This window comes from Danaus plexippus, chromosome 20 (genome assembly GCF_018135715.1).
Source record: "Danaus plexippus chromosome 20, MEX_DaPlex, whole genome shotgun sequence".
Classification (NCBI taxonomy): Eukaryota; Metazoa; Arthropoda; class Insecta; order Lepidoptera; family Nymphalidae; genus Danaus; species Danaus plexippus.
In genome coordinates, this window is record NC_083550.1 from 1,468,870 (window position 1) to 1,496,020 (window position 27,151).

At 29.3% G+C, this 27,151-nt stretch overlaps 1 protein-coding gene across 4 annotated transcripts in view; it reads right to left on the reverse strand.

The window, feature by feature from the left end:
* The window catches only part of LOC116773836 (rho GTPase-activating protein 7), a 137,091-nt gene that overhangs the window by 21,380 nt on the left and 88,560 nt on the right, over positions 1–27,151 (reverse strand). For 3 of the 4 annotated variants that reach the window (XM_032666355.2, XM_061523702.1, XM_061523703.1), the window contains exon 2: positions 8,744–8,815. In XM_032666355.2, coding sequence (XP_032522246.1) covers positions 8,744–8,815 — 72 coding nt within the window. Of the gene's footprint in view, positions 1–8,743; positions 8,816–11,725; positions 12,214–27,151 lie in introns of those variants that run through there. The other variant, XM_032666357.2, reaches the window with a different exon arrangement.

Below are 27,151 nucleotides of genomic sequence, written 5' to 3' on the forward strand. Positions count from 1 at the left end.
CGAAAATCTTAGATCTCATTATCTATACATCCTGACACTATAACATCCTCATGAACTTTGACATATATAAAATTAATAAGATATTTACGAATGTATTAATAAAGTACCTTTCATTATATAAAAAATTTCTTTATATATATATTTATATATAATATAATATTCTGTTTTATTCACAGTTTTATTATTGTAATAACATTTACTATTTGTTAATGAGTGTTATGTTAAGGTAATATTGATATTAATTACCTAACTGTTTATAAATACGCAGAGATAATTAAAATAATTTGTACAATTATATTGAATGGAAGTAAATTTTTTTTATATAAAAAACGATTTCAACTTTATGAATTATTTCCTACGTTCATTAACATAATCAAAATATGCGTTATATAAAACCTTGATTTTCCTTTCGAATTATAATAAAACAGTTATGATTAACTGAAGATTTAATGAACAATCGAACGTAGAAACGTAAATTCACTGTTTTATATAACCAAGAATGCGTAAAAGGAATATCTGATATAAGGTATTTTATAAATAAGTATTATTTTCATAAATTGTTTTCAATTGTCTGCACCAGCAGATTCATGAAGTAGGCCAGTCAACGCCACGCCGTCTCCGGCCGGGGTATATTTCCGCACATGTAGGACGCGTCGGAACAGATATCAAAGAAGAAACATTGTCATAGAAGAAAAAGGATTGCGCTGTAGAAAGTTTGCAGTTGATAAGCAAGATAATTTGCGTATATATAATAAAGAATTATCAAAAAAATTTAAACTTCTTCATTATTATCCAGTTGGTTATAGAACTTGTGTTATTGTCATTCACATGCTTTGACTAACTTCCGCAAAACGAATTTCAATAATAACTTAGTTTGTTAAGGAATTTCCATTCTCTGACAATACTCTAAGCTGCTCATCTTCTTTTTATTCAATTCTTAACAATCCAATTAAATTGTATAACAAATAAATATAATTCGACTAATCGAGAAACATCAAAATGGTATAAAGATATATATTTTCATAGGTTATCGTGAAGTTTTTGCAATCCTTTTCTTTATAAGTGTAAACTTAATAAAACAGAAATCTATTACGCATGTTTACACCGAACTGAGTATCATAGCGTCACGGTGAGTTTAAAATTGGTCCGCGGTTAGTCAGCCGTGTGTGCTCGCCTCAATGATCCCGCTTTCATCCTAAACTCAGGCTTATATAGAATCATGTGCTCCAATCAATACTCTGTTATTCCGTAACATTAAATTAACTTGTTTTTTCCTAATGAAAAATATTTGTTTCTGCTTTCAATCATACATTGCCAGAACACATAATGTAATGTTAATCCGATTTTATGGAAGTAAAATATGAAGATTAATAAAAAAAATGTTTACATCGACTAGAGTATTGCAGTACCAATTAAATTAAATGTAAGATATTTTGCTTGTAACCATAATAACTTCATAAAACGTTTTGCATATGTATTTATAGCCCTGAAATAGTTTTTATTAGTGTGAGCCTACTTACATATCGTCATTCACAACCTATTATATATATATATATATATATATTCAGAATAATATCAGATAATTAATTGAAATAAAAAGTTCCATTAACGTTTTGTTATGTTGTTCAATTAAAACGTTTTTCAGAAAACAAACAGTGAAGCCAGCAGAGTTAAAAACGGCTTTGATACAATTCGCGCTCCACTGGCTGGTACACAAGGGAGGTTTTCATTACGACTTAATCGAATTCACGGACGAGCGGTTCTTTGTGCACTAATTGAAGTACATTTGATACAGATTTACCTTTTCAAAATGTTGTTTTGTTATATCAAATTAATTGTAAAGCATGTGTAGACATTTTAAAACGTATAGTTAGTTATAATGTTTGTTTACTATTCACTCCCCTTTAACTGCTGAACAAAGCATTAGTTCATTGGTAAATGTGGTAGAAAGAAAGCGTTCTTATTGTTGAAAAAATTATCATGGACATATAATAAAAATACGTCACTTTAGTCACGATGACTTTTAAAATTTTTAAATCAGATATTAGGAAGTTGTGTTAGAAACATATAAGGATAATGATTTTAATAAAAGTGAAAAATGGTGGGATAGTTATGGGAATAATTAATATATATATATATATATATATAGATATATATATAATTGTATGTCTTATATATATATATATATATAAGACATACAATTTACGTATATATGTCGTGAATATGAAAAGCTATGTCATAAAACGATTAATTTATTATGATTTTCAATTTTTGAGAAAGAAATTAAGATGAAATTTCAATTCGCGTTTGAAGTGAGTCAAGAAAATGTAATACGAATGTATTTTGTAAATAACATTTATTTATTCAGTCAAAACATAAATTCAATATATATACATAAATATATAGTCGAAGAGACGACTTCTTCTGATCGTTTTGATATTGCCTTTAACGGTTGAAAACGACTAAACTATGTGACAAATAAAATAGAATAAAGTATTCAATAATATAAATGATCACAAAAATAACATAAGTATCATCTGCCTTACATCTGTCCAGTCAGCTGCATACAGGACTAGTAAAGCAGCTGTCTATAAAATATGTTGTATATTGCAAAATTATTATTGTTTCATATAAGGCAACTTGTTAACCAATTAAATTGTTCACCTTAAATAGCATTAAAAGAAATTATTTGTAATGGGCGAAGGGCATAGTTCTATAATGCGCAGGTGATTGTACATATGTATGCTATGTTTCAATTGCTTATTACAGACATTTATTTGGCGTGACTAAGACGATAGCGAGCTTAAGAATTTTTGTTAATGATTTCAAGTAAATAAACATGAAGAAGTGTAGATAGCGTACAATTATATTATGAATATAAGATTCATTATGGAATATTTCGTTTAAAAAGAAATTAATTAGGATGTCTATATAATATCTCTGTTACGTGTGTCTGTTGACTTCGTATTTAACTTTCATATACGTTCCATATTAATTGCATGTGTTTATGTCAACTTTAATTAATTTATTTTTTCACTAAACATACAAAAGCCTTGGGCAATAGAATATTAATATAGCGAATGAAGAAAGAAAAAAAGTAAAGATATCGATTATTTAAAATTTAAACAAGTTTTTCTTGTAGTTATATCGTAATTTAACTATTAGCGAGGGAAAACATATCAGTTTCGTGAAACGTCCATGTCCTATCTGAATATTATATATATCGCCACTGCATCCGTTGATGCCAAATCAAGATCTCAATAACAAAAACAGAATAAAATAAACGTAATTGAAAAATTGTAAGCCATTTACTTCACGTACTTTGTCAATTTGTATTCATGAGGCATTTTTAATCTGTCTCCGGCTTCCCTTTTTTTACAGCATCGAACTGTATGTTTAATACAAATTTTCATCGTCAAATTAATTACGATCTTTTCTATTTTCATCAAAAATCCTAATAGATACTTTAGTGTGAGGATATTTATGAATGAAAAACTGGCAACACTCCGCCTGTAATTCGAAGACGGTGAATTGTGTTACTGTTTTCAATTATACAGTACAAGCGGATCGTTGGGTGCGACCTCCCCAAGGCTGCGAACACTACATCATTGTTGGTGCTGCCATATGTCTCTGGATAGCCTTATTAATAATTCAAATAAGTTGTTCCACACTCGCTTTATATGTAGTAAAGTATATTTTAGAATTTCCTGTGTTTTATTTCATAGTTTTTTTTGTGTTTGATATAATTTGTAAATGTAGGTAAATTAAATGAAGTAGATACGAAACTAGGAGTACGAGACGACGAATATTGCATAAACCTTAGTTTATGTAGAACTTAATTAAACTTACAGTTATCGTTTCTTGTTGTAGATGTAAATTTGTATATGGTGGAGAAAATTAAGAAATTACAGTCAATAATATTTGAAATTCGACAAATCAAAGACAATTGAAGTTAATTTCATCAAAAATGACGTGAATTACATAATTATGGTCTTCAATAAGTAAGTTGTTTTATAAAAATCGACAATTCCGATATTTCAATTAGATGAAAAGGTTACAATGGCATAAAAACACAGATATTTATCACTTAAACGTAAAAAATTTGGAGCGATAAATATATTTAAGTGAAAAACAAAGCGGAAACATCTTGTTAGAAACTGTTTGAAAGAAAAAAAAACTTATATTAAACATGTAAAATTTCACACTGTCCCGTTACATTCAGCATTTTAAGTGTTATTGACAAACCGTATCGTTGTAGCCCTAGACGCAAAACAAAAAAAAAAAATATCACTTACCGCGTAACAAATCACTGTTTACACAAATTAACTATTAATCACAAACCACCGTACAACATCTAACCGCACACACGACTGCGATACCTGACTTACTAATCTGGTAGAAAAAATTATTTGACATATCTGTTTTCGTTGCTGTCAAAAATGCCGACCCCCTGCCTTCATACTTTAAAATGCCCTTATGAATAACTAAATCATAATCCTTATACCGTCAACATTAAAGCTGATTATCGCATTTCATCTTAGAATGCAATATTTTTCTACTGTCACGTAAACGCAAAAAGAAAGCTCAAGGCCATTCAGACTTAGTCACGTACACGGTAGAGTCTAAATTCGAGTGATTTAGTGATGTTAAAAATGCAGTCTTTTACAAGAATCTTTTACCTGAATGATAAGACTAATCGGTTATATTTTGTTTTGGTTATAGAAGAACGTTTAATGCCACTTTGTCTATTTTATGACTTCGGTAAACTAATATAAAATTGTGCGAGATTAAATATTAACCTAACTAAATAAACTCTTTCCATGTCGTACTAATGAATACAATGAAAATTTAAAATGATAATGATTAAAAAATTGTTTTAGGAAAAGAAAAATATGATTAATTCATTTTTATATTACAGTTGTATTATAAAAAAGCTGAACAATAGAATTTCTGTCGCGATGATTGCACAAAGACCGTGTCTCGTAAATTGTGTCATTGGAAACTAATTTTTGGGTCTTTTATCTTTTATTTAAAGTAGCGAAGAACGAAGTTGAATATAATGTTGGGAGTATTCTTTCAAACCATTGTCCATTTTTTTTTTAAATCTCTTTTTCCATGAAATTCTCTATGATATTTTATATATAGGTATATATCCATAAAAATTCCTAATATCCGGAAAGGACAGCCCCATATAATACCAACTTATCTTATCATTTTTAATCATAATTCCTAAAGTATTCAGGGGCTTAAAGATTTTAAGTTCCTTTAGAAGATATTGCGTCATTTCATTGTAACTAATTAGGAGCACTTTTGGCGCCATTCGCATGAAGATAAGGATCTTTGCTTTGACTACTATATCGAATTTCAAGTGGCTTTTGGTTATGAAGAAAAAATTTATATTATTTTTATCTTATTCAAATTTGCTTTTTGCTTGAGCACTGATTTTATAATACGCAATCAAATAATTCGAGTAATACCAAGGCCATGTCCTAGAAATTATTTCAGTACTGGACATTTTGCCAGCTTTGTTACTGGATGTATCATGTTACGTGTCACTCATATTACCTTGAAAGTTCTTTTACAAAAAAAAATAAATAATATATCATTAATTTATATTGATACATTAGCAGCGGTACGCGAAATATTAAATAAACAATGTCAACACTGTTTATTAACACAACAGTACATACCAGGGTTATGCATTCACTGCTGTTTATCAAATTAATAAATATGTTTATCGTAATATTAAATTTATTTTATTACAGTTTTCCTTATGTTTTATAATACTTTTCAATTACCAAACAATGTATTGTTGTATAGTTGTGAGATTTAATATTTTTTCTTAATACTATTTCAATCACGCTCGTGTCAAATACAACAATGTATATGCCTCAAGCATGATGACCATTAATTGGTATTGGATAGGAATGCGTGTGTCAAATGTTAAAGGGTGACCGCTCGCGTCGCATCCTTTGTGGACTTAAAGGATAATTTGGTCTATATTGTCATCTGGAAAGGACAGAATTATATTGATGTTCCATAGTAACGAGAAATTATATATATTTAAAATCCACCTTTGCCAAGAAAACAGAATAAAAAAATATTCTTTTAAATAATTGTAGAAGTTTTCCATATGAACATTGGAAGCTTTGTAAATAGCACTCTGCATTACTCGAATCAGACATTTTTTTATTATTCCAAAGTAATAGAATGACTCATAAATTTTTTAAACGGATTAAGCCTGTTTGTGGCGAGGCTCGAATGGAAAGTTTACTCTTCTAGAGAAGCTTAATATCGTATTAAATTTAGGCAGATTCCGTTAATGAGTGAGTGGAGCGGAGGACAGTTCAAGTTTATTTTTAGTCTCTAATTAACCTCATAGATTTCTCAGTACCTCAGAAGAAACCATATATCTTGCTGAACTACAATCTATCTTTCGTTATCATTTGTCACTTTGATAAATTAAGGACATTGGATATGATTGAGAAAGGTGTAAATTTCAACGATCGTAACCTAAAGGAAATTAAATTTAACTTGTTTTGCGACAAAAATATATCTATTATCTTTCCACAGCTTATGTCGAAGAAACCTGAGCTTATTCATTATAAATTTCGCATAAAAACAGCAAAAGAAAAAATTAATAAAACATAAGATAAAGTGCAAAAGGCGGGGTTTTTGTAAGGCTAGCTAGATTTAGAACCTGGACTGGTTTGTATTGGAGTTCCCTCAAAATGTGATATTTATTATATACATATTTCTGCTTTGAACGGGAAAATTGCAGAATATCTTAGTTATTTTTATGATAGAAAATTGTATGATATTCTGTTCTGTGTTCTTCTCAATACGTAGACTAAACTTCATAGAGTTTGCCACGGCAAATGTATCAAGGACAATAAATAACAAATGAAATAACATAATTATGTATTATATATAATTATTAATGAAGTAAATAACAATAATATTCTTTATTATTTCCCCATTACATGATAACGGCAACATTCATGTTTAAATAAATATAATATGAGTTCTATAGAAGCATATATCTATGTATAATTTATTATTATTATTATTAATATTTTATACCTTCAATGAAGTAATAAGTTTCTTACATTCCTAACTTATGTTCCATCAGCAATATTACCAAGCGTTTTTATCGATAAAACTGTCACAGACAGTTTCGAATTTTATTCACGTACCAGATACCTATGTACTTTTAAACTACCACGTGTAAAGATTTGTTTACGAAAACTGTGAAACTGTCTGTTGCATGACGCAGGTCTGCATAAGAAAAGAGCATTTTCATTCATTCATTTTTGGTTCATTTATTTTTAATAGAGAATAATGTATTCGCAATGGAAATTCTTTGGTTTGATAACATTTATACGGCAATTTTAAGTTAAATTTTTTTTTCGAATATTTAATTGACAAGACAAGTAAGAATAATTTGATATGTTCAAGGCATGTCCATATAATTATAACAAGGAAATATCAACTATCAATTATTGGTATTAGCTGCATCTGAGCTTCGTACTTTGTAATCACGTACGATAAGCGTGTCCCGACTATGTGCATAGTGTATATAGGATCCAAAACATATAATGCAGTTCACAATTTAAATTAAAAATATTATAATATCCAAAATTAATTATTTATTCATACATTAAGGTTCTGTTCAAATATATTTTTTTATATAAAACTATAAAGCGAGCATCCTGTATACCTGACACCACTTCAATAGATAAGTATGATTAATAGATAAGAAGTTTGACTACAATAACTACTTTAATGGAACTTTGTTGATTTAATAAAAATATATAAATAAGATGTTTTCAATATACCATTCAAATATATTCGTGGTAGTTTTTGTGCTTATAACATACTAGTTTTAGAGCCCGGCTGTTCTCATGTGATACAATTTTGTATCTTCATAGGTTAATAAAGCTGTCAAATCATCACAGAGTCTTTTTTTTATATACAAATAAATAATTTGGCTTTTGTATTTATTATTAAGTTATAATCAAACTTTTCTTAAAATATAATATTTATGTAAGAGACTTCACTTAAATGAGGCTAAGTTTTGGCATACTAAGCGTTTTTTATTATTCTATTTCTTCATGGGTCCGATGTTTTGTACTTCTCAGAAAACCTGATCACGAGCAGAGGGGATGAAGTTTTGTAGGAATAAAATAAAATAATTAGATATATGCGAAAAACTTAGTTTCATTTAAATGAAACACGAAAGTCTTAAATATAGTTAAAACAGTGCTCACTGTTGGATAGCTTAAGAATTCTTTTCTAAATAATTTTTGGTTGTAGTTATTTCAATGTATTAAAAATAGCCTTTTAGAACTTACAAGGGGAAATTTTAAGATATAAAACGTAAATTTTAAGATATAAATTTTAGGATTTGTTAACGAAATTGTAGGGAACAATGGAGTTTTAGGAATCCTTTTGCGATTTTTATCAAACAATAGGCAATTTTTTCATATATATTATCGTATAAGAACATGATCTTTTATACGAGTAACGATCCTAGCTTAATCTTTATGGTGACGATATTTTTAGTATACCTAGCTGTTATTATACAATATATTGAACCGTCCACTAAATATTCGAATATAAACATGTTTGTCGTCAAAAGACTATATATTTATAACATTCAATTCTGCTCTTTGATGAGCAAATTAAAAATCATTTGACAGTGATGCCTGTGAACAATGAGAACAAGCGAAAGGTCACTCACCTTCGTACATTTGGGCATATTGAGGGAAGCCGGCAGCTCGCAGCCAAGTGCATGCCTCTGCAGCCTCGATTTCTGAAACAATATTATTATATTAGAATTCAAAAATCCTTAAAATAAACCATTTGAAAACTCTCGGTTCAAATTGTAAGTTAACCTTCAACATTTTCTGTGGCGTTTTAAAACCTTAAAAATTTAGAACCATTTAATTTTAAAGTGGTCATGTAATTTTAAATTGCAATTGTGTAACATCAATAAGATTTTATTTATATTTAAAAGTCACTATCTCAAACGTTTGTATAATTACTTGTATCTCTGTAGTCAAAGGAATAGTATTTTCTGAGGTTTTCACGTGAAGTCTGCAATGACTCATTCTTACTCACGCCTCAATTTTCCGGTATTAAGATTTATAATAAACAAGATATTGATCGAATAGATATTGGAATAAAAATGACTTTATAACCCTTAACAGTTCAATAAGTTTTACAGTGCTCCGTATTTTTTCTACAACATATTTAACCTTCGTACTGTCATTTATTTTGATTATATTTATGATCTTGCACTTTATACCTTAACTAATTAAAAAAAATCAAATCATTATTAATGTTATTACATTCAAATATATTTTCATAATCCCAACCAGCCTAACGTGGTGTTTGAATAAAATTTCCATACATTTGCGAGGTCAGATGTCACAAACTCATCACACACGAATCAATATTCCACAAATAAAATTAAAACACATAAAAGGTTTGTTCTAACAAAGAACAAAATAACTTTCTATTTATAAATACGAATAGAAATCGTGTTGAACAAACGAAACAGTGGTCGTATACATTTAATTATGAGCTTGTATGAATATTTTTTTAAATAATATACTAGTTTAATGTCGAGTTAATATCATATTATTCCCTTACCACTAGTCGAGTCTCCTAGCTCTGTGTGCGGAATTTAATGATAAAATTATATCAAACAACATCCTTATTACTTGTATTATATTGTGACATTATGTATCCTTAATGTGAGTTGACATTTTTAAACGAATAACTAACGATTTCTGAGTGTTGTATTACCAAAACTTTTTATACATTGACATAATTTTGTCGATAAAAAGATACTATTCGTGTTCGATTTGTCAATGAAATCTAGTACTAAATTTACTTATATACAAAAATATAATGAGTGAGTGTATTTGGTTATTCAATTTGGTTTATAAGAAAAATAAATGTGGCGATTCTTATCAAACATTTAACATAATGTATTAAGCTACGAATAAAATCAATTTCGTCTCGAGTCGGGATCGAAGTTGGGATTTATTAAAGGTTTACCGCTAGCCAGGTTCATGTAGGTCATAGGTACAATCAGCTTCATTGTTATCGCGACAGCTACTAATGTCTAAATAATGTGCAGGAACTATCATCCAATAATGTTTGGATAAGGCATAATAATAATAATCTAACTTATTAATTACAACATTTGATTTGAATACGTCCAAACAAGTTGTGATTTAGCTTATAATAAATTTGTTTTGTAGTAAACGTTAAATAAAAACGTCGTCATCAATCAAGCTGTGACAAATAGAGGAAAATATGTTAATTTATTTGTATAAAAATTCGTATAAATGACCCTAACGCTAAATCAAGTGGCGTATCCAATTGTTGTTGTGTAATGTTAAGGTCAAGAAGGGTCCATTTTAAGTGCTATTGCGTGTGGTTATTTTTCACCGGAACAAGTACAGTGGGCTACACAAGAACATGACCGCTGGTTGCTGGCGGGTTAATTTATGAGTTTTCAATTTTGTACACCGTATAAACAAGGTGGCGATGTCCTGCATGAATATAGGACAAAAAAAATTACGTATTTTTGAAATATTAAATATTGTTTTATTTCTTTTCTTGTAATTTCGCAGTATTTAGAAGTAGAGTTATACCTTTAACTATATCAAAAAAAAAATATAACGTTATACGGTCTTTAAAAATATTGTTAATGGTTACCCTAATGGCCGCTAACTTGCTGACATGAGATGAATTGACCACCAAGATTCTTGATAAAAAATAATGCATTTACTTTCAATTCAAGTGATGAAATATTTAATGTACTAATTGATTCGAGATAATAATTTCTTTAGAGCATATCTGTACAAATTGTTGAACGAATGTAGTTTTGTGTAATCTGTGATGTGACTGCTCAGCCACAACATAACCACTGACAGATATTATGCAGAATACATGACACTTTGAAAAATTTACGAATATTCTTTCATTAAGAAGGGCTTAATCTTTAGTTTGAGAGTACAGAAGAAAAAAATATACTTATTATTAAAAGAGTAACTGCTAAGGAAACGCAAATGTCAACCCTTTATGTTACTAATAATGAAATGTAACAATTTCTTCGTCTTTTTTACACTTGATTGAAAACACCGAATTTCTATGTAAGCATAGAACTAACATAAACTATCTATGTATTTAATTTTTTTAATTTAAACGACGTATTCCGTATGTAAGTACGAAATCGAGGACCAACTTTATATATAAATAAAAACAATTTATTACTAATAGCAGTGTATAGAAAATTCGTATTATTTATATAAGATAAATTACATTAGTTGTATGGAATAAGTAAACATTATATTATTTATTTTATTTTAATCACAAGACTTTGTAGAAGATCTATTAGTAGAAATTAGCTGTTTATTTGACTAAATGTGATAGCGTTGTTCGTAATTAGGATTCAAGATTTCATATTTAGGGACTATTAGAATTAATGTCAAGGTCGAAGTTCAATCAAACAACACAACCAGTAATAATTACAAACGGATAGACAAATAAATTAATTGATTTCTTAAAGCTTATAGAAATGTTTAACCAAAAACATCCATTAGTATGCTCATTCCAATACGGACGAGAGAAGGTAGAAAGTAGTGAAACAAAGTTAAACAAACGTAAAAAACAAAGTTAAACAAACGAAAAAAAAAAAACAAATCACCTGTTCTCTGATCGACACTCAAATTAGGCACACTCATCGCTAAAACACATCTAACACTAAAAATCGAATGGGCGAGCGCTCGCGCATCATAAACACTGATTCATAGCACTTCCCTATGAAACTCGATCACAACACTATAAACTGTACGTTTCAAGTTAACGTTAACGAGTTACACAATGTACAGGTGAAGAATTTTATCTATAACCTGTTGGTTTCCGATTTCGTGAATACAAATTAACTTCGTATCTAACGGTACAGCACTGTCCCTTTTGTGAACTAGTTCAAAGATTTCACAGCATTAATAATGCACGTCTTTGGATTTCTAAACGCGTGTTTACATTCATTCAGTTGTTGAAGACTGGAATGACCGAATGAGCGGAACGTATTGATGATCAGACCGAAATTAGATATAAAAAATATATATTTTTCCCAACAAGACAAACGCGCGTGTACAGGCGTTGGTTTAGAGTGAGATTATCAGTGTTTATCATAACTAGTCAGTACTCGGTACCTACGTCCTTTAATCGTTCTTCACGTCACCGATAGCTATTGACATAAAATAAAGAAATAAAGGATGCGGCATTTTATATAGATAAATCCTTACTGACATTTATGACGATAATATTTTTTAACAAAAATATTATTTATATTATTACGTTTACTAAATCTTTCAGTTTAATAAGACTTGTTCAAATTATAAATCATGTAAATATTTAAAAAAATCCCTTTAAGAATTTTATATGAATATTAGTTATCTTATTATTTTGTTGAAAGTGTAAAATTGTCGAGAGGAAACATATTTTTAAGTGTACCTATAAGGTAAAACAAGTGCACACCGTGTAATAGCATAAATGAATTTTGAGTTAAATTGCTCTCGGAATGTAATTGGTATAATCATTCTTGTCTACAAATCCTAGCCTTATTCGGAAAATTAATGCCATGATCTTGTATCTATGTTAATTGTTCGGTTATAAATTAAATATTGAACTAAAATAGTTCTTAATATAAAGCAATACGGTACATTACAAATATATTAGTATCTGACAGTGTATGTAGTTGCAAAATGAGTACTTTATATGCGCTAAGATTGACGATTTTAAGAAGTAAATGTATTTATGGTAATAGGACGCTTGCTGTCGTGGAATGACACTGAGCCATATTCGGTTTATTTAATTAGTATAAACATTTATAATACTCTTAAAAATGTCATCCACAACCTTGTTGTTTCTTATAATTAACATAAAATCCGTCCCTTTAAATCAACTTCAATTAAAAAAGCATCGTCTAAAATATTTATATATCAAAATGCCGTATCAATTCTTTCTTAGATCTTTCCGGAACGAATGACTTTTTAAATTAAGGAAAAAAATGTGGAACTTCTTTATCAGTGCTGTCATGTTATATCTAATTATACAATAGATTTGATATTATAGAAAAATGAACCATAATATCATATAGTAGGGTCCAGTTTCGTAAATCTTCATTTCTACACAGATATCTCTTATCAATAGTATCATTTCTATGGTTACTGGAAAGTGTATGATGTTTCTGAGATTTTATGTTACGAAGTGATTTATTTTATGACTAACAGGTGACTATCTGTCTGCGAATTATTTGTTTTTTACCGACATTTCTATTATGATTCCGTTTGTAGTGCTTTATATCATATATTGAGCTACTTACAGATATAGATAAATACAAAGTATGCTTGAGTTCCTGTGATTTAATTTGTCATTCTTATAACATTAGTGAAAAAACTTGTAAACCACTCGTATAATTCAAGAATATTTTTAGAGGCTATAAGAGTAGGGTGAGTATAATTTGTTTTATGTTAATGTTTAATAAACGAATGTTTGTTCTATCTTATGGTAAGCTTCTACCGCTGTCTATAGAGGACTGACGTTTCAACTTTCAAGGTATATTGGTGCTCAGTGACTATATGAATGTGGGACATTAATATGGAACTGGACTCAAAGTGGAGGGGAAATTAGGGCTTAGAACTTTCTCTTCACACGAAACCCAGCGGTAATATTAACTTAAACAGATCATCTGTAAGAGGGTTGTACTATAGACAGTACCATAAATATCATAAAAATTACGTACTCTTATAAAAGCGTTTTCTTAATCATGAACAAAAAATAATGCTATTGTTATATCAAAAGTATGAAGTTCCAGTAATGTAGCGGAATAGAGGCGAAGCTTTTTCTATGAAAAGTTAGATAAACAAATGTTTAGTCACAGTACTATTAGCTAGAGGAAAATATTTCAATCGATAGGTTTGAATTCTATGTAAAATGAGTCAAACAGCCTTGCGCTAGCCATCCGCAAGTTTGACATCTGTTTCATTTCTACTTTATATGCGTCCTCGATGCAATTTACCATAGGTTTTAAATTTTTCCTTATTCTTGTTTGTCACTGGAAGATTTATATAAAACTACGTATGATATAAATAGCAAACATTGTTTAAAACAATACGCCATAGTAAAACAAAATTCCAAGAACTCGTTCCTTTTTAATAGTTTAATCAAAATGTGCGAAGTATTCGGAATTATTGAGATACGTGTTTATGAAAAAAATTACGACTAAAAATTAAAGAACCTATAGCGAACCCTTTAAGAAGGATGTTGTTGTAAAGCTGTATTTTTATTAAGTCATACAATTTTCGGTCACATCGCTGATATAATAAAAATTAAATAATGTCACAGTTGGCGGGACTGCTGAGGTCACGATAAGCCGTTTATGCCTACCAGATAATAAAACTGTAGGGTAGCCTCAACTTGTAGTGTTGATCGACCAAGATAAGTCTATTTTACATTGTATGAGTACCTTGTTTCAACAATTTTATATATTATTTATCAGTGTAATCTGCCTTAAAATCTGTAATCTGACCTTAGCATTTGCATCGTCCACTCACAAACAGATTGAAAAATAATTAATGTTCCCATATAATTATATTGATAATTGTAGGGGACAACTTTTGAGGTTCCACGATATGCAAATTTGTTAGATGCTTGCATATACTTTAATTAAAGTCGGTCATAATTCTATTATATTCTTTTAAAACACTAGCATGCGTGTTGAGAAACAAATTTTTATATTATAAATTATTTAATTAATTTTAAAACATTGTACATTGAATAGAATAAAGTTATAAAAACTTCGTAAAAATATTCGTTAGTGAGCTCGTAATACTTATTGACCTTGATGGCATGGTCTTTGGGAATGTTGCTTTCCCAAGGAATCGTAAGCTCACAACAGAGCTCAACACAACGCTCTTTAAAATTCGCGAATACAGAAATATGTCTGGTGTGGACGCCGACGCACAAATATCCTCTGCGATTTTATATTGTTGCTCATACGTATCCATCATTATAGTCCAATCCGGAGCCGCTTTAAGGATAGAGTAAAGCTTGACGTTTGATTCTGTAGCCCTAGTGCATTCTCTCATAAAACCTATTGATCGCTTGTTTGTGGTTATTTCTTTTTGCGCTCTGGTTACCGAAAGACTATTATATATTTGAAATTATTGTAAGGCGTATAGAAACACTACAAAGTCGTTAGCCATGGAACGTATAAGTAAAAAAATAAACAGACAAGATGTTTGAAATGGTATAATATCTCGTTTTATAAATTTTTTTTAAAATTTGAGATATCGTAAAAATTTTGAAAAAAAAGTGGCGTGTTCCGAAAGTAGCGGTTCTTAAAAACATATATTTTATTACTGTATAATCCTAATTAATTCTTAAAGGTGAAACGTAAATTATTCAATTTCATGTTATTAAAAAAGCGATGCTTAAAAAAATAAAAAATTAATATATGTGTATATTTTTTGCAACACGTACACCCAACTCGTAAATCATCTTTACGCGTTGGCTGCGGTCGTTCAAGAAATATTAAAGCTGAAAGCTGTATCCCTGAAAGCGATCTGTATTCAGTGTAGCCAGATGTTACCGGAGACGGTAATAGAATCTGGGTTACTCACACTCATTAGTATTAATAACAGGGAAATCTATCTAAATTTATAAAGCTCTTGACACGTCGAACAGAAAGTTTAAATGTACAGTGTCATTAAACTTGGAAGTCACTGGAAATTTATGAGGATTTGTATTAGACGAACCGATTTATTAGATGTAGGAAAAAGTTTGGCATACAAAACCCAAATTTATTCGTATTAATGTTGAAAAAATATTAAATAAATAAAAAATACTATTAGAAAATATTAATTTACCTAGTAGACTAATTGCTAAGAAGATTATACTACTTTTTATGAGTAGTCTGCGTTGCAAGTTTTTACAAATACAGAACTTCTAGTGTTGCATTAAGACCGTGCTTATGACATTGTTTACGATATCTAACCGACCACATACTATCTGAGTTTTATGTAGGCTTTAAAATTTTAAATGAAATGTTTATTGCCGGTTAAAAGGCATTGTTAAAGTAGGCATTCGTTTTCTACAATCGTCGTTAGTTTAAAGAGCCTCACTAAAATAAATTCATTGCGCATTGTTCTCAATTATTATTTTTAGAAATCTATAATGATTTATTTACTTTTATATTTCTTGTGATATCTTAAGCCATAACATGAATACTCTGATGATAGTATATTCATTTTAGTTTAAGCAATTATATATCCTTGTCCTAGCGTGATCCACACAATCTCAACTGATTTTGTAAATTTTCATTTCAAATGTGTTTTTTAAAGCAATTATCGCTATCTGTAAACAAGGAAACTCCCATGATTTTTTCTATAAAATAATGTTGATTTGAAACACATTTCTCTTGAAATAACTGGTAGGATATCATAGTAAGTAAAAACGCATAAGCTAGGTTAATATTAAATAAATACTCATTACACCCGCGGTAGCTGTCAGACGCCATCTTTTCTCACAGATTATACAGTTTTTCTGTATCGTCGTTAACACCGGGCACCCGCAGTACATCCGCTGTATAAATTCCAGTGAGAGACCATTAGAACATTTGACAACATACCAATTACAATGCCGGTGGTCGGTCGAAACACATTTGAATCTTATGTTTAATATTTTCTAGTTATTTTATTTTATTTCAAAAACTAAAGAAAAAGTTTTTTCTGAATTTTGTTATGTGAAAACTATGTATCACTAGTACATATTAAAATTATATTCACGATTACACGTCTTAATTTAAATATATAGGTTTTTGTTTTTCTAAAATGAAGTACAACTTAATTTTGCTATTGGAAAAGCTTTTAAAAAGGTTACATGGTGTATGAAAGTAAAGAAAGTGTCCGATTTATGATCAATTGGAGAATAGCGGCTATGTATTGTGAATCACAATGAGTTTCTGGGTCTCAGTTGGCGATTGGGCGCTTCTGGTTTCATTGTTTGGGGAGTAATATGTTAAAAGAATAGTGAATGTACTTATAAATAATAATTACATACATGGCAACCCCCCACCTTGGACATTAATTGAATATTCCATGTTAATCGAGAAGCAATCAAAAGAAATATAAAAACAAATACCTTTGATAGATTCAAAACCTGTTGTAAAGACTTTCTAATCTCGAATATAGATCATTAAAGCCATAAAAATAAATCGATTCCATCAATTGCCTATGAAATTGCATTGTGAATGCAAATCAATAGTTGCATAAGTATTCGCTCATTCAGTGTTGCAAGCGTTATTATCATCTTCCTACGTGAGCTTCCTACGGATATGACCGTACATAGAAAATATTCCGCAATGTTTGATTGCACAGATTAGCCTTCCAATTAGATATGGTATTTATATTAGACAGAATAAAGAATCAATATAAGCGGCTCTCTGTTATCGTGAGCTTGGAATTTTAAAACGACATAGAGGTTGTCTATCCAATCCATCAATACGTGTCTGAATGTGTCTCTATAAATATATATTTTTGATAATTGAATGATTTTAATTTAATAGAGTTTTGATTTGAATAAATTGTAATGATAAAAAAGTTTTCTTTGAATAAAATAGATTATATATTACCGGTCATTTATTAAACAGCTCAATGTTATTTATAATATTTCTAAATATATATTTTTAAATTTTTTTAAAATTTTATGAAATAAAATGTTATCTTGACTGCAACCTTAATATATAAATCTTAGAAACCGGTAACTTTTGACATTTTAATAATATTTTTTTATTTTTATTTATACACAGCATGATTTATTTATTATGTTCAACTTTATTGCCATATTAATAAGTTTTAAGCTTATTTATATATATATTTTTTAATATTTAAATTATCACTGTCATTTGGATTGGTAACCTAATGCGATTAAAATATTATAATCATTCATTAGATAAAATCCTTCTCAAAATGAATGCCTTTAAAGTATACATTTCGCAGAAATTTACGATATTGCGAAGTACCAGCCGTCCTGTTTTCATATTTTTAGTTTTTACTCTATTTGGTCAGACGAGATTTATGTGTTTGTGATCCTTGAAGTACGTTACATTACTACGTATAAAGAAATATTTTATAAACAGTATTAATTTAACTTTATTGTAATAATTTTAATAATATCATTATTTTTGATTCATTATAGTATCAGAAATTAAACCTTAATATGAAACAAGAAAATTAAATAAGAATAAGAAGATATTTTAATTATACATATTATATAATGTTAATTTAATTTTTATTAAAACTCCTTAATACCGTACTGCCTGTTGCATATAAAATCATCAGATGCCAAGTAAATAACAAAATTAGTGAGCTCCAATTCGAAAATTTGGAACAAACTCGTAAGCATCTTTTGATTTGCTCATAAACGATGTTTGCATTAAAAACTAAAGCAAACAGTCTATGAGATGAGTGACGTCACCACTCCAGCTTCTAAACCTGATACAAGTTATACGCGCTAAGAAATTATCACAAATGTTTCTTATAGTCTATCGATTTTAATTAATATAAAGTCGATATAAAGTTCTTGTTTCGGGATAAAGTAATTCATATTATAAAGGTGATATAATAATAATTTTAAAACTATGTTATTGTTTAGGCGGAGGAGAACAAATTTATACAATGAAGTTAATGTATATAATACATAAGATTTCAATAAGAACAACTCGCTGCAATCCTGTAACTTGTAGTCATCTTTGATATCAAAACCAAATATTGCGTTTCGTTAGTAAATTAACGCAATCGCACTTACGAAACGCACAGGGAGTCTACCGTCTGTTTGCTCGAGCATTCCTTCCTATTTAGGATGTTCTTATCACGGTGACTATCATTACGTAATATTTGTCATGTAAATTTCATGTCAAATTAGATGATTATAATGTTATAATTTTGTCATAATAAATTCATTTATTTCTGATATGTTATATAAAAATATTCAATGTTGTATAACGACGTTCAATGTAAGGCTACCTGCAGATGTTGACTTAAAGTTGCTTTTTTTTTCAATCAACAAAGGACATTGTTCATTTTATGCAAATTTTAACTTTGAGTTATTTTGTGCATTTGTCACAATTGAATTCAAACACTAAGTCGTTGTGATAAGTGTTATATTGATGTCTTTTCACAATCCTCGTCTGTTTTTTCTCTTTGAGATTTCTTATGCTTTTTGCGGTTGTGATCTTTGTGTTCGGTTTTGCGGATACCAATATATTCTTGGGCGTAATACTTTACGTACAATATTTATCAATCCGTATATATAGAAGATTTAGACAATAGGCGTACTATGACTATTTATAATATAATATAAACACTAGATTTATACAACATTTTAAATAGTAAATAGTTTTATCTCTTATTTACTATTGCGTTAAGTGGATATAGCTAATATAGATAAATTATTCCATATAGTATGGAGATTTTTTAACATTCGCTTACACTTTAGTGTAAAGAAACTTTTCATTTGTAGAGTAATATATTATAATGATTATCTGGCTATCATGCTCGGTGGGCTGCGACTGAGAAGTAAAAATTTGATAATCACATGTTGACAAATGGACCTCGTAGTTTGTCAGTGGCCTATTGTTTAAAATCCAATCATGTTACTTCTGTTTCTCGAAGCACGCTTTGTAAAACCATTAAAATAATGGAATTCAAACACATAATGGAATTTATCCCTATAATTTAGAGTTCACCAAAGAATATGAATAATTGTCCAATGTTATTCTTGAGTATTTTGATTTTCCTTTTGACTTTTATGAAGTCTCTATTTGTTATAAAATAAAACGAAATCCGTACTCAATTTTAATAAATTTATTTTTGGTATTAAATAGACCATAGCAAATCGGGTACTCGTGAATGGCAATGGCAACACTATTACCATTAACCTCTACCATGGGAAACGAACACGATTGTGAGAATCGAGTTATGGCGTATTATTGCACCCGCTTAAGCGAACTGTGACATTTCGGGATATATGATTAATATCTGGGGACAAAAAGAAATGACATCAAATACATTCGAACTGCTGGATACATTATTCTTTATTGACTAAGGCTTTTTATTGAATTGAATTACTATTTTTGTTGATTATAAACCAAGTCGCGGTAGTTAATTCTGTTAAAATAGAAAGATGTCTATAAATTTATCTGCTTTAAGGGCTTTGTTCGCAAATTGATTGTGGTCTTAATAATACCTGTTAATTGGTTACTATCTTGAATAGGATGAAACGGTTTCCTTATGTAAGGAGTGTAAAAGTTCCTACAGCAGTTAAATATTCATGAGAAGGTAATTTCAAAAATTTATTAAAACCTCGAACTTCAGTAAGTCAAGTAGTATTAAAGAGGTATGATATAGAGTAGTATTATCGAAGTATATCGTTTTATACACGAACTAGTTATTAGTTTCATCAAAATCATATGAGCACGTCTGGTGTACGTAGTACAATTTAAATTATAACTACGATGTTTATATAACCACGAGATATCAAGCTATATGATACAACAAAATCATAATATTCTAAGCTGTTACATCAGTGGACGTAAGCTAACTAGCATGTAATCCATTTTCGCTACATTTGATACGCCACACTCAATTTTCTGCGATCCTGTATCGACCACACGCGGAATAACCTTTACAACTGTCATGGATAAATATATGCACATAACACTGCATTAGTATTGTATTAATATATATTTATAAGGATTTTGTATGTTTATATAAAAATAGTAAAGGTCTTTTTAAAATATATTTAATAAAAGTTTTATCCAAAAATTTCCCCGGGGTCAAAAGCGAACGACTAAGGATAAGATTGCTAAAGTCTAAGAAAAAAAAGGTTTAACTCACTTAGAACGTTGAATAAAAATCATATACTACATCATATACACTCATATAATATGTTATTTGTAGAAGTATCATTGATTTCGACATAAAATATGAAAGCACCAATTCGCATTCGCAATTCATACGAAACAAGAACAGAGACAGCGGATCATCATTAAATGATGTCATTGAAATTTAAATATCACCCACATCCCAAACTATATCATTACAAAACATTGCATAAAACCATACATAATTCATGTCATTGTATTCAAATCGTAACTTTCGCCAGCCCTGGTAAATCCTGGACATCCAGCTAGTATCAGATCTAATGATAGAAAGCGGGATTGTAGCATGTTTTATTTAATAGCTTTCGAATGAGACGCGGATGTCCGAGTTCTAAATTATATTAAGGATGTCACTTCACGGCCAAGGGCTTTCTTGCTTTTGGAACGGTTGATAGATTTGATCGGATATGTTAAATGACATAACTTGATACCGCTCCATTGTTCGACTGAGTGTTCAATTCTCTATTAATAGAATCGATTTGAATTTCTGTTCTAAATATTTTTGGGTCACATATAACGATATTGTTACATTATACCGATTAAATAAAGGATTGTTTGTTTGTGTTGTTTATCAAATACAATGAAATTGATATATTGATAATAAACGTTTATAGTACTAACTTAAAGTTTGTAATAACCAATAAACGACTGAACGATATTCGATTAATTTGAAAAAATATCGGATATTCGTCTTTCCGAAGAGGTTTGTCTTTTCGATGACGTTTTGTCATTTTAATAACCGTCTCAGGCAGACAGTCGGACTTTCAGCTCAGATGCGATTCCCGAGCTATGTAATATATCTCCAAGTATTCAGAGAGCGTGGTTCACGTGTAAGGAAAGAGCGGGATTCATAATTTACATAATGTCCGCTCTGAGGTTTACATTTGCGAAATTCATATATTTCCTGAGTATTTATCATACCTAAGGTGTGAGAAATTTTACTTGATGCGAATGTTTAAAAGAGTGTAAAGGTTTAGCGTCGTAGCATTCACTATAAAATATTATGTCTAGATTTTCTATTCGGGTCACATTTAAAATACGAGTTAGCAAACTTAGGTTTTATCAATATTTATTACAAGAAAAGCACGCAGTTTCCGCAGATTAAATCATCTATAATTATAAAGAATTTTCTATAATGTTTAATATATATTTTATAATATAACTGTATCGTATTTTAAATAGCCTGCCATATTTAGGCCACACAGAATTCCCCCTCGGCTAATAATTGTTCTTCTCACGTACGTCTCAACATAGAATGATTTCTTATGAAAGATTACTTATTAATTTAATTACTAACCCACTTTAAATGAGACCGAATACTTAACTTTTTGGTTTCGCCAAATGAGGCTTTTGAAATTGTTAACCGACTTTCGATAAAGAGGTATTTGTCATAGCTTGTTGAATTTTTATATAATTTTCATCATCGTTTCCTCATAATGGATGTTTAAAACATGCCTTAACCAAGATTTAGGTCATATGTTTTCCAAAATACTGCTTATAATAACGTGAAAACTTATAAATATTTCATCGTATTGAATTAAGAGTCGTTTGTAACGGAATCATGGCACAATACTACCAAAAATAGTAATGTAATATAAAACATTAAACGAACGCATTGAAGTGCTCCTTTCAGACTTTTGAATCGCTTGTATTCTTTATATGTACCGTCAGTAGAATACCAAAAGATGACAATATCAAATAAAAGATACAATAATCCCGCCATTAACAAAGGTATTAAAATTTTTAATCTCCAGTCTAAAGTAAATTTATAATAGTAAACATTCCTAAGCAGTAATTTTTAAAATACCTGTTCTTATTTCAAATATTTGACTTTAAAACGAATTAATAATATTTAATACTGACTGTACGGTCTTGCCAAAAACGCATTTCAATCTGAACATGACGACTTGAAACAGAAGGAGCGTTTAACGACCGTCTACAAAAAACTGAAAGACAAATAAAATAAACTTTGACTTCTGAATGAATCTCCGAAACGAAACATGCAGGATATCCCGTTGCGTTCTCCTTGTAAGAACAAAAAGGTTTTTTATCCGTGGCACCGTCAACGAAAAACATTCTTGTTTCATTTATTCTCTGTGGTAATGTCAAATGATATTCCTGCATATTAAAAATTGCTGTTGATTTAATTGGAATTTTTATAATGTTAGTGGAAAAATGTAATGAGAGGAATGAAATAAAAATCACATTCAAAAGTTGTTGGCTCCGTTTTTGCAACAATTACAATAGTTTTAAAATTTTAATGTCGTCTATAGCCCCGTTCGCTGGTCAGGTTTCCTTATAAGTAAGCACAAAATATGCCACCGTCATGGGAACCGATTGCAAAAGATAACCGTATATCGGCTGAATCGATGTTTTTATAATCGCTTATATTTCGAATATAATCGATTTTATTTGTTTGTGTAATTTAACGATCTTTGAAGTTTTTATTTTTAATTACAATAGTGATGAGAATTTATTGTCTTTTCTTTCATTATAATGTACAATGTAATCCTGTAGATTAATTTTATTTAGTTAACTGAACTTCCTTAAAATGCTCATCCGTCGCGAGATATATTTTTAAATTAAAGTTTTATATTTAAATTAAAATATATTTATTTGTAACTAACAATCTTAAAATGTCATTGGTCCCAATAATAATATCTTAAATAAAGAATAATCTTGAAATAACTATTGCCATTGACATTGAGCAAGTTAAAAATACATGGATAAGACAGATAAAAAACAAATAACTCACTTTCTTAACTATGACTTTCATGCGTGCCACATGAGCAAAATTTTTTTAAGCAAATGTCACGTAAAGTAGAAAAAGGAATAGGGATATTGGAGAAATACAATTCTATAACGGCGCAACTGTTGTTTTATGAATTTATTATAACATAAAAGATATCCTCTCTATTTGAACGTGGTAATATTTGATAAATAATATGTCCAGTAAGAATCTTAAATTTTTCAGAACGTCGGACGATTATTGTCAATTAATGTAATGACTGTTTTTTTTTTTCGTATAAATCTCTGGCATCCAAAATGGCGATGTCATTGAAAATACGTCGAGTTATTCCATTGATTTTTATCCAAAGCATTTCTGAATGAAGGCAGTAAAAGATCCTTCGTTTGAAACGAATTTAGTTTCTTGTCAGACGCCGATTGAATTATTTATACGTGAAAATGTTTAATTTATGTTTCTCTATATTTTTATCAATGGTGGTGTTTTGGAAAGGAATTTAATGTCGTTGTTTTAGTTTAAATATTTTGAGCCTGTTTTTATTTCATATATTATGTATTTTTTTCAACCTGTCAATTCTATTGTTAAATAAAGTAAAATTAACAGATTACAAAAGATAATATTCCTTTTACCTAAGAGCTACATTGTTATTAGTATCACTTAATTCCTAACTAACATTATAAAAGTTTGATATTTTTCTTGTAAACTATCAGCTATTTTACTTGTCAACCGAAATAGCTTAACCTTCGTATAGTTCCAAAGACTTACGGCATAAATCATACGATTAGTGTTGCCATGTATAAATCTACTTTATAATACTCTATAAATTATCTGTATCACTCACACATGCTTAATAAAGTCATTTTTACACTCACATAAAAGTTAAATGCGGCAGATGTATAAAGTGGCTATGGTTTGGAGAAGTAAAGGATTTGAGTGCACTTATATTTATAAGGATAATCCGCTTATGATCTCAGAACATTTGTGAGTCTATGGTTTACAACCGTTTGTGTACAGGGTGTTGTATAAATAATATTAAATATAAAGTTAATCTTTAACTTGGCTTATAAAATATTATGTTTTGGTATCGAAGTATCTGATTTTTATTCATATTATTATATCCTTATAAGTTGCATACTCGCTTAAAGTTACTGGTTGTAGTTTATTTTTCTTGCAATATATCATAAACGGTTACAAAAAATATCAGCATGTATAACGTAGGGGGTCTTAAAATTATGTTTGGTTTCATTAAAATCGGTAGCAAGTAAATGACGGGCTATTTGTCGGTGAAATAATCTCTAGTTTATTATATGATAAAAATATATCAATCTTATCCCAGTAATAGGATCAGAGTGAAAAGATAAAAGGAATTTGAAGATTTCCAGTGTGTATTAATATTTGGACTATTTTAATAAAGGTAAAAGAATATTTATTCCGATGTATGTGGTGATATATTGATAGAAATGCGATTTACGAAAAAAATATATATGGATACTAGCTTTCGCCTGCGACTTCGTCCTCGTGTATTTTGAAATAAGATCCGAGAGACTTATAAAATAATTCGTGACTTTGGACTACACACAACTAATATGACATGATCCCAAGTGGTTTTTGAAGTGAATTTGAAGGGATGAAAGGATTAAATAATTGTTTATGTATTATTTGGTCCTGTGTCTAAGTTATGTGATTATAAAGTTTAATTAAAATCCGTTCAGTAGGTTTTGTGTGAAAGAGGAAGAAATAAACATATGTATGGACCAAACAAAGTTTAGCCTTTATATTAGTAGGATACATTTTTATCAAGAAAAATTTACAACATCTATTATGAGTTTAGAACATTTTCAAATATTTATTATGAAGGTTTTATAATACATATGAGGATGTTAGATCTTCTAATGAGGAACCTGACACTGGTAATGTTCCGGCATCATTTCTGTCTATGGTCTGTACGGCGCCTTACATCTTTTCAATCGGCCTTTCTTACTTGATGCTAATTGAATGGCATTTTAATAGTTCCCCTAAACACATCAATTACTACTACTATATAAATTTTAGAAAACACATCATTAGTGAGAATCCACTTAAATTTGTATCTACATCAAAAAACACTTTGTGTGATACTAATTTACGTTCAATATAAAATTGTTTAACATATGTTTGTATATGTGATGGATAGTTAATTAATTTTCTCTAATACGAATACATTTTTCTTTTACCGGTTCGCTTAAGATGAATCGGTATTTAATTGTGTCGGTTTTTATTCGTGATAGATGAATTTTTGTCCTTATCTTTAACGATCTTGTATTATATTTTTTTCAATCGCCATTTTTTATATGTATTTAATTTTTATGTTGGGTTTTGTGATTTATATAATAAGTAATCCTTTAAGACCACTTATATCACAACATTTAGACAACCCTGTCACTTCTTCTTAGGTAGCAGACAGGTTCAGTATAATTTCTTTATTTTTAGCAATACTTACAACCCCAGCAACAAAAATATATTCAATACCTGAAATCGAAAACGTAATTTAATTACAGACGAAATTAATATTTATTTATAACTAACCTAAGATCTTAAATAGCATGCAATCCATTTCCAAGACAAATCCATCATAAAAGCGTTAAAGAAATATCTCGTCAGCAGTAGGTTAATCCGTCCATACAATTGCCATATCGAATTACCATATGATATAAGATCTTAACATCCTTTGTTGTATGTGTATACTTGTATTGTTTGTTAATGGGATTCAAACAACCCCATAAAAACCACAGAGCTATTAAACCTTAAAGGGACCTGAGGCATAACGTTATATTATTCAGAGATGCTCTTTTTAAAACTTTTTTTAATAATATTTCTAAAGAGTTTTCACAAAGGAAAATATAAATATATTTCGAAGATGTTATATGATATGTAGAAATGTTTTATTCATTCTTTTCTATATTATAGATTTTTTACTTTGACTTTCGCCTGTGATCTTTAAGGACGTTTGGGACAAATCTAAAGCATACAGCCGTACCTACTTCTGTAGTGAAACTAACCGTAACAGAAACCTACATCATTACCTGTACTACAAGGGTGCTTATGTTATCGTAATGTATGCTACTTGTTGTGGCTCCTAAAACTAAGAATTATACGAGACTCTTTTTTGCAATATAAGTGGGTTATAATTAAACGAAAGTTTTTTTAATTTGTTTTACGTAAAAATCGATATTCAAGTAGGCGATTTACATAAATATCTTGTAGCTAGAAGAGCAATGTTTGTAAATATAAATAAAGAGTTGACCTTGTTTATAAAAGTAAAAAAAAAAGATTATTGTTAATAACAAAACCTAGTAATCGTTAACAAAAAATTAATATCACGGCAAATAATTCATCTTTAA